This window comes from Hipposideros armiger, unplaced genomic scaffold (genome assembly GCF_001890085.2).
Source record: "Hipposideros armiger isolate ML-2016 unplaced genomic scaffold, ASM189008v1 scaffold_276, whole genome shotgun sequence".
Classification (NCBI taxonomy): domain Eukaryota; kingdom Metazoa; phylum Chordata; class Mammalia; order Chiroptera; family Hipposideridae; genus Hipposideros; species Hipposideros armiger.
This window is the reverse complement of record NW_017731626.1, coordinates 1,889,277-1,899,361: the sequence shown is the minus strand read 5'-3', so window position 1 is coordinate 1,899,361 and position 10,085 is coordinate 1,889,277. Positions and strand designations below refer to the sequence as shown.

Genomic DNA, 10,085 nt, shown 5'->3' with positions numbered 1-10,085 from the left:
GCGCAGATGAGAAAACTGAGACTCAGAGAGGTTAAAAGAACTGCCTAAGGCCACACAGCTAAAAGAAGACAGTGACAGAAAAACTCTGTATAGTTCCTATTGAGTTTCCAGTATGTCATGAGTGGTTTGTGGTTTTTTTTTCAGGCTGAAAGCCTAGTGGGGTACCCACAATTTAGAGGGAACCACTTTCCTGTTCTGCTCTGTACACACCCAACACAACCCATGTCCTAGCGCACAGAGCCACAGTCCACTGCCTAGGACAGCCCAAGCTCAGGAGATGAAATGAGTGGGATCCTACAGTCTTTTGGCACCAAATGACCCCACCTCCCTTGCCTCCACTGACCCTAGAGGAAGACCCACGCAAAGCTAATACAATTGCCTACCTTAGTTAGGTATTTGGAGTTGGGGCATTAAAAAGCAAAGGAACTCAGACGGCAGAACTATACGGCCATGTAGACATGGGGCTGCAGTTGGTGGCCTGGCTAGTCAGTTATGTGGGAAGCAAAGATATATCTTTAGTGGTAGGATAGTGTGCTGGTGAGGTGCCCAGGCTGTGGAAGTAGGCTGCCCGGTTTGAATCCTGGCTCCCACTGACAAGCTGCAGGATATGGGGCAAGCTACTTAACTTGTAGGTGACTCAGTTTTCTAATCTGTGAAATGGGGTATGAATGGTACTTAACCCAACTCATTGTAATTATAATGAAATGAGTTACACCCCAAGGTGGCTGCGTGGGCACGCAGCTCACACTAGGAACTGCATCTGGCCTTATTCCAGTGGCAAGAAGGGGCCCAGCAGCCTCAGGGACCCACAGATGGAGCAGTTCTCCATGACTTTTTAGTCTGTGGCAGGTCTGCCAGGACTCGGGGCACTTTATTGCAACCACCGCAGGGTGTCCACAGGAAGGTAAGAGAAGCTCTTCCTATGGCATTTTCTGAAATTTTCGCCTTATATTAAAGACTTTTAAAAATCACACACCACATATGTTTGGAAATTTTATTCTTTTTATTGCAAATTTCTGATAAAGGAAAGAACACGGAAGCTGATTCTCATTTACACTTTGGTGATAAGAGTACACTGTAGCTTGGTGGCTCACAACCTCCCCAGTGCGTGAACCGCCCAGGAGCCTGGGATCGTACTGATGCCTGCGTCCCACCTCCCAGAGGCTCTGACTTAGTTGGCCTGGGGGCAGCCCAGGCACCAGTAGCTGTTTTTTGAACTCCCCAGGGAATGGCAACATGTAGCTGCAGTGGAGAACCCCTGCCGGAGCTCACGGCGTGGAGTTGGCAGCATCAGGAGCCCCTGAGCAACTCAGCGGACAGGCAAGCATCACCTGCTCACATCTCGCCTCTGCCTGAGTCTAGCGGATGTCCTTGGCTCCCCGCTTCCCAGGGGCCACTGTGCTGGGTCTTCCTTTTCAGAGACCCCAGAGGAGAGCAATGTGGGAGGGGCCGTGGCTCTCGGTGCTGTGGCTTGTGCTTAAACATGGAGAACTGAACTAAACACGGTTACTCTATCACAAAAAGAAATTCACTTTCTGATTGCAAAAGAGCATTGGCATTTTATTTTTCACTGTTTAGTGGAAATAAGTCTTCCTATATAGAGATACAAAGATTCGCAACCAAATAAGGAAATACATATCGGATGACGTATTCCTTCTATGAATACTTGGGTCCGAATTAAAAAACAATTTTGTCAAGCCATTGAGGGTAAAATATTATGTACTTTAGCAGCATATTTTGTTTGGGTAAACAGTAATAGCCAGTTAGATATTTCATATATGATTTATCCTAAAAATAGAAAATGCTTTAATTTTTCCTGAGTCCTCAGCAAACAACAACAAAAAAAAGTTTTTAAAATTTTAAAAGTATTCCTGTTTCCTTTCTCCTGGGCACCCTCACAGTTTAGAATGGCGTGTGTCTCACTATCAGTTTTTACATGCATAGGTGAACAAAGAACACTGGTGCCATTTTTCAATGACTAATCAAATATGGTGAATGAAAAATAAAACACTCAGGGTCTACAAAGTTGCTCAAATGAAAGTTTCCCGACAGTGTTATAAATACGATATCAATTTGATTCTCTGTCCATACAAAAGTATGAATTTCTATTTTGTTAATAATACTGAATGACTAATGTCTTAACGGTGATACAACTTTTAGAACCTAAAAAATACATAGGATCCCATTTTTACATCATAATTCTGATGTATTATCATCCCTTCTATTTTGTCCGCAAAACTTTTACAGGGTACAGTGCATTGACGTGATAAAACCAAGGCACAAGAATACAGTAAGTATATATAAAACTTAGCACTTTGTGCCAATTTTGGAAACATTTAGAGAGGAGACCATAAAGCCTGAAAAACTCTCACATCCTATTGTGACTGATGAACAATTAATTGTGCAATAAACAGACTATTAACCACCATTTCATTATTAAATATATGGCTATCACCACACAGGCTGTGGATAATTGAAAAAAGTTTTCAATATTAAAACCTGGTTTAACTAGGTGGTTGATGTAAATATTATGCCTTACATTATCTAAACAATTGTCTTAAGTTTCCATTTTAATCTGTAATCTATATGGCAGTTCTAAGTTTTTAAACTATTTTCATTACATAAATGGTGAGGTTTTTTTTCCCCAAATATTAAGTCCCTTCTCCCTACAAAAGACAGAGGATTTACAAGAAGATAACCAATATAAGAAATGAACAGACAACAATAATAAAATCCAAATATGGACTCAAAAGTTTGAATTCTAATCTATTAGGACATTTTCTTACTTTAGAGTAAGGAGCAACACATTTCTGTGATAGATAATTCATTAGTTTCTTAATTTAAAAAAATCACTATGACATTTTTCAAAAAGTAAAATCTTGGCTAGAGCATCAAGCATTGAAGGAAAATTAAGTCTTTTCATTCATAAAATGAAGGGGATAAAAGCCTTTCCAAATCTGAATTTAGAGAAGTGGAATAAAGTAGTAAAAATTGTATTTAATACTTTTAGAGTGTTTTCAAGATTTAAGGTAAACATTTAGACCCACGGATACACATTTCCTGGCACATGCACGCCATGACTAGAACAATCCCGAATGCCAGGACCGCCTGGCCACAGAGGTCTCTAGCTCCCAGCCCCACCGGCAGAACCACCTCTGAGGTCCTTGTCCCAACTCCCTTCACATGGGAACCTCCGGTTTCTGCATCTGTTGGATTTGCTTCTGTAGCTGGTCCTTGTCCAGCTTCATCTTGGCTTCGAGAACTTGCCTAAGAGATCCTATGCTTTCATAGATGGCTGTAAACCCTTTAAGAAAAGGCAAATTTCACAAGAGTTAATACTAAAAAAACAATGCTGTATCAAACTCTACTGCATATAGTAATAGTCGATTTGGGCAAAAATTAATAGATGCAAAAACTACTGGAGCAAAGGTTTGATGGGAAACAGAATAGTTACACAGTTAAGATCTGTCTTTGGGTAACTTCCACTTACTGGTTGCAGTTCTATATTCCTGACTCAGAATGTAAATCTAATCCCTCCATTATAATGCAGTGCTTTAGAAGTTGAAATCAGTTCTAACATTTTCTTCTAAATAAGTGTGAATTAATGGGCCCTCTTGATTTCTAAGTAAAGGAAAATCATTCATTGTCATTGTGGTCTACTGCCAGCAGTATACAATAAAGCCTTCACAAGCCCCTCAAAGCTATGTGCTTATTTCTGAGACATACTGACCTTGGCTATGAATGGAAAGAATCGCAAATGGCACTACAGAAAGCGCACATCAGTTGCAAGCTAAGCTATCTTTGTTTTGTTTGCCTGTCTCTCATGGTGGCTCTTCATGTATGAGGAATTGAAACAATGTTTTAGTTCAATACAGCACAGCTACTTAGAAAATCACCTAAGGACATTTTACTGTTATTACCATTGGTCAGATTATAGGCAGTTGTAGCGGAATACTGATCAGTTGTTTTTTAGATCAAATACAAAATAAACCATGAGAGCTGTCTTCTTTTGGCCTACCAGCATCAACCTCTGCTTTTATGTCCTTCATGTCCGCACTCATCCGTAACTCCAGCTTGCTGATGCGCCCATGCACCTTCTCCTCTTCTTGTTTTGTTCTCTGTACTTCCACATGCTTCTTCTGACTCTCTTCGAGTTTGTCAAGTCGGGCTGACATCTGGCTGAGCTTCTTCTCCATGTCCCGTTCACTGGCTCCCTGAGATCCGTGATAAGAATCGCACTGATTACTCTAAAAAGTACATCTGTATTTCATTTGCATCAGTTATAAGATCATTTAACAACAGCCTGCAGGGAACAGAATCACAGAGGTTGCTCATTGCTTACCCTAATATCCATTCTCCCTTTCTTCCATAACAGACCCCCAATTTTCAACTGGGTATAAGGTCACTCGGAATAAAGACTATATTTTCTATGTCTCCTGAGTTTGGGGTAGGCATATGATTAAGTTGTGGCCAATGAGATGTCAGTATAAGTGTACGTGGCAGCTTCCAGGAAAAGGTAAAAGACAGCTGAGGCATATCCTTGCCCTTTCCTTCTTCCTTCTGTTCCTGGAATTCAGACATAATGGCTGGAGCTCTAACAGCCATCTTGAAATATGAGGACAAGGGTCACTCTCTAGGACTGACAGAGAGTTGGGCCAGAAGGATCCTGGGTGGCTGAGGACTGATGAGCTACCACATCAGCCCTGTAATCTGACACCCAGATATCTTTTATGTGAAAGAGAAATAAGCTTCTATCCTATTAAAGCCACCGATACCCTGGGGTTTACTGTTAGTGATTACACCAATCCAGATGTAAAACTAACAGCGATCCAAAGACCCAGAAGCCTACCAATTTATGAATCTAAGTCAATCAATTGGTAGATTTGATAAAAATATGGAGGACACCTGAAGAAATATTTGAAATATTCAATATTTTCTTTCCTTTCTTTCCCACCATGCTTCATTTTTATGGGGATCTGTGTTGATAGATGAGCTTTGGAGGCCATGACTATAAACACCAAGCTGCACGTGGGTTATGGCATGGCAAAGCTCTCCTGACGCTGTTCCATGCAGAGTCTGCAAGTCAACAGCTGGGTGTTGAGAAAGCAGAGCCAGAGATGCAGGCTGCACTAGTCACTTGTGCTCCATCAAAGCCCAACAGGAGGAAGCAGTGCAAGGAAAGAGAAGGGAGAGGAAGATGGTCAGGCTAAATAACTAAACCAAAAAATGTGCCTGCCAAGTATTAGTTTCAGAGTCTACTAATTTTAAATATTACACATGCAAGGCTTTCTTGATATGGTTTTTGAGCAGTTCTGCAAATCTAAGTTCTGCGAGGGAGTGAGGTAAAAGGAGAAGGAAGATGGAAAAGAAAACGGTGGATTCTGTTTTACATGTTGCACCATGATTGTAGTGTGATCAAGGGGCCTGGGGGGAGAAATCTCGTCAACACTGTTTTTGCCAGATCGTGACATTAAAACAAGTTAGGATGAAGATTGTAATTGCACATTTTATTTAGAAAAGCAGATGAGCTATTTGGTTCATTAAGGTCTTGACTTTACTTCATCTTAGCTGAAAATATTGAAATTTTCTCCTTAGCCTTTGCTAATTAAAATAAGTCAGAGTGCTCCATCTCTTTATAACAAATACAAAGAAGCAATATGAACCATGGAAATGGATTCTAAGACAAGACACAATTGAACAGATTAACGTGGTGCTAAGTAAATCAACGATAAGGTGCTAGGTACTAGGTATTACTCAAACATTGCAGACCTGCACCAAATAACTTTAATATGTTATTACTAAACATCAATACCTACATTATTTTCCTTAACAACCAAGGAAAGCTGATCAATTTTCTGTAAAAGTTCTTTTTCTATCCGTTCTTGTTCCTGTTGCAACCACTTTCGTGCAGATAAAATCTGGTTACTGAGTTCCTCAATTGTACCTTTAAATCTGAAATGAGAAAGTCTGCAAGTTAGATGTAAAACAATTCTAAAATGACATCAAACAACCTCAGGATCCAACTATCAAAATTCTCATTAATATGTCAGCATTAAACTCAGCTCACTCAGAATTACATGCTTACCTTTTCTTCAAATTACATTTAGAGCTAAATTGGCAAGGGGTGGGAGGGAAAGAGTATACAACAGGAGAAAAGCACCTGGTAATATTTTCTACCCTATGAAGAGCTGACAGTGTGGGCATTGAGATGTCACACGGTGACAGCCACGTCAGGCGCTAATCTTTGTAGTTCAGAGGGTTCCCAGTGCTACTGGCTCAAAGGACAGCGTCTCAGCTCCCTTCCCGACTTCCCTCTTTCCCTGGGCTCCTCCCCCTTCTCCCTTTTATCTCCCAGGACTGGAGCCTGGATCCCTTGCTCTCTCATGTTCTCCAAATTGCTCTTGCCCCATGCAGATATTCCCTATTTAAATCAAAACTAAAAGTGAAAGAAAAACCATAACCCTCTATTCCTCTAGTCCCCTTTCCAAATTCGTTAAAATAACATTTCATACTTGCTGCCTTCCCTTAATTACTTTTTTGTTATTTTTATTATGAAATGTAAAAAAAGTGACTTAAAAAATAATAAAATGAACACCCATTGTGGTAGAAGCCCCTAATTATCTGCAATACCTGTTTTCCTCTTGTTCCCTATTAAAAAATCCTCAAATGTGGACTGAGTACACAGCTGCCTAACCAGAGGTTACATTTCCTAGCCTCCCTTGCAGCTAGGTGTGGTCATATGGCTAAGTCAGGCAATGGGACACATGTAGAAATGATAAGTACAACTTCCTAGTCATATCATTAAAAACAAAGCTTTTTGGTCTTACCTGAGTAGGCAGCCAAGCCAGTAGCTTCACTTTACTATGGAGCTCAGTCTGCAGCCATGCCTGACGAGGGAGACTGACCACAGGGCATGACAGCTTTACTAAATTCATTTATTCTAACAGTTTTTTGGTGCACTCTTTAGAGTTTTCTACATATAAGATCATGTCATCTGCAAACAGGGATAATTTTTCTTCTTTTTCTCTGAGTTGAATATCTTTTTGTTTTCTTCATGGATTTTGCTTTTTAAAAAAGATTTCTATTAAAATATAGCTAACATACAATATCATATTAGTTTCAGGGGTATACCAAAGTTATTCAACATTTATATACCTAAAGAAGTGATCCAGCAACCATCTGACACTGTACCACATTATCACAAAATTATTGACTATGTTCCCCATGCTGTACATTACATCCCCATGACTTATTTGTTTTATACCTGGAAATTTTATACCTCTTACTCTCCTTCACCTTTCTCCTCCCTTTTAATTTTCCAATTACAATTGACATTCAATATTATTTTATATTAATTTCAAGTGTACAATATACTAATTAGACACTTATATAACTGACGAGGTGTTATACATTTTTGCATCTATGTTCATCAAGGATATTTTCTTGTAGTGTTTGTATGTGGCTTTAGTATCAGGGTAATGCTGGCCTCATAAAATGAGTTTGGAAGTGGTCCTTCCTCTTCTATTTTTTGAACTTGTTTGAAAATGATTGCCATTAGCCCTTTGTAAAATATTTGATAGAATTTACCATGAACAACTTATGATTGTTCATAGTAGTCTCTTATGATCCTTTGTATTTCTGTGGTATCATCTGTAATGTCTCCTCTTTTATTTATAATTTTATATATTTGAGTCCTCTTTCAAGTTTTCTTGGTTAGTCTAGCTAATGTTTCATTTTTTTGGTTTATTTTTCAAAAAAAACAACCATTAGCTTTGCTTACTTTTTCCCACTGTTTTTCTATTCTCTCGCTCTATTTAATTTATTTCTACTTTAATTGTTATTATTTCCTTCCTTCTGCTATCTTTGAGATGAGTTTCTTTTTTTTTCTAATTCCTTGATGTATAAAATTAGGCTGTTCATTCAAGATCTTTCTTTTTTCATAAGGTAGTTGTTTATCGCTGTAAACTTTCCTCCTTGGGTTGCCTTTGTCGCATCCCATAAGTTTTGGTATGTTGCATTTCCATTTTCATTTATTTCAAAATTTTTGTATTTCCCTCTTGAGCTTCTTTGACACATTGATTATTCAGGAATGGGTTGTTTAATTTCCACATATTTGTCAATTTTCCAGTTTTCCTCCTGTTAATGATTTCTAGTTGTATGCTATTGTGGTCAAAAAAGATACTTGGTTTGATTTCAATCTTCTTTAATTTGTTAAGTCTTCTTTTGTGGCCTAATATATGATCTACCCTAGAGAATGTTCTGTGTGCACTTAAGAAGAATGTGTATTCTGCTTCTCATGGGTCAAGTCTTCTGTATTTGTCTGTTAGGTCTCTAGTTGGGCAGGACTGCTGTCCATGCTATGAGGTAGTGGGGACCACTGGCTGGGTTACCTAGCTAGGCAGGGCTACTGGCTAGGCTGCATCGTCAAGTGGAGCCTCTAACTGGGCTCTGCAATTACCTCTGGTTGGGTGTGGTTGCAGGTTGTATTCCCTGGAAGGGTGGTGCTGCTGGATGGATTCCACGATTGGGCAAGGCTACAGGCTGGGCTTCACAACTGTACTTGATTAGGTGGGGCCCCAAGCTCTGCTCCCCAGCCAGATGTTGCCACTGACTGGACTCCAGGTGCAGGCAGGGCTGCAGGCTGGGGTTCATGATCAGACAGGGCCTCAGGCTATACTCCACAATTGAGCAGGCTGCTGGTTGTGTTCCACTGTTGCGTGAAGTCACTGGCCAGACTCCCTGGTCTGGCAGGGCCACCAGCTGTACCTTGTAATTGGGTGAGGCTGGAGGGTGTGCTCTGGGGTCAGATGGAGTTATTGTCTCGGATCCCTGGTAAGGTAGGGTCACAGGCCATGTTCTACTTTTGGGCAGGGTTGTTGGTTCGGTTCCATGCCTGAGCAAGGCTGCAGGCTGTTCTCAATCAAGTGGGGCCATCAGCTGGGCTCCAAGACTGCTTGGCGTCACTGTTCAGGTTCCTTGGTCAGGTGTGGTCAGAGGTTACAGCTTTTATTTTCAATTATTATATTTTGTAGAAGTTCTATGTGGTTGTTTTTCAATGCTGACTGGTCATTTTGATAATTTCTTATCTCTTAGACATACTTTCAAAATGTGTATGTGTGTGGGCGTGTGTGTGTGTGTGTGTGTGTGTGTGTGAATATATATACATACATATATACACATACACTTATTTCATTCAATAATTCCTATATATGCAATATTCAGAAGTCTGATTCTGTTTTTTGTGTTTTTCTTAACTCTATCACTTATGTGGCTTTTTTCCTTATGTTGTTTTATAATATTTGATTGTAAATTCATGTTCCTTAGTATTTCATCTGTCTGTGGGGAGACTTGAAGGCTGAAGATGTGCATTTTTTTCTGCCAGGCATCTCAGGCAACTACCAAATCAGGGTCATTCTAAGATAAGTATCTGCTGTGGTTTTCTTCAAGCCACTTGGGTAATGTGAATTCTAGTTCTAAATCCATATAAAGGTGGTGGTGTGGTCCTGAATTTTCAAGAAATATTTTTCACTCCTCAACCCAGAGCCAAGATTTAGACAGGTAAGTTTCCTTATGCTCTCTTTATAGGATGAGATTTTTCCTAGTTCATCAACTGGGTTTCACCTTTCGGGTCTCCAACAAGTCCTCCTACCCCACACAGGCCCCAGGCTTTGTCTCCTTTCCTCTGTGAACATTTTTTGTGTGTAGGCTTCTCAACTTTAAATTGTAGGAAGAAAAATAAAGATGTTCATGTCTGCTGACTAGTAATACCTCCTAAGGAAATAATTCACAGAAGGAAAAATACTAAGATGTTTATTTTCTTCCTAAGTGACGGAAGGAAGAGGGTTGGAGAGATCTTTGTGTACTTGGTTGGCCAGCTTGTAGGATCTATGAGAAATGGTGACATAACTGACTAGTTATATAAATATGATCATTAGAGGAAAAGAAACGTGGTTTTCATAAGAGAATTCCTGTCAAATTGGCAACAACCCTGAAACAGCATTAAATGTGGAGACAATGAGATGTAAGAGCCAGGAGAATGGTTAATTTAAACTTTCCACAGTCTCTGACAGAGTTCCATACTGAAG

General features: G+C 39.8%; 1 protein-coding gene across 1 annotated transcript in view; it reads right to left on the bottom strand.

Moving 5' to 3' along the window:
• Positions 1–988: 988 nt before the first annotated feature.
• The window catches only part of FAM81A (family with sequence similarity 81 member A), a 46,378-nt gene continuing 37,281 nt past the window's right edge, over positions 989–10,085 (bottom strand). Inside the window, exons 5-8 of the mRNA XM_019657525.1 lie at positions 8,459–8,829; positions 5,817–5,991; positions 4,019–4,214; positions 989–3,304 (exon numbers count right to left, since the gene is read on the bottom strand). Coding sequence (XP_019513070.1) covers positions 3,180–3,304; positions 4,019–4,214; positions 5,817–5,991; positions 8,459–8,829 — 867 coding nt within the window. The 3' untranslated portion in view covers positions 989–3,179. The remainder of the gene's footprint in view (positions 3,305–4,018; positions 4,215–5,816; positions 5,992–8,458; positions 8,830–10,085) is intronic.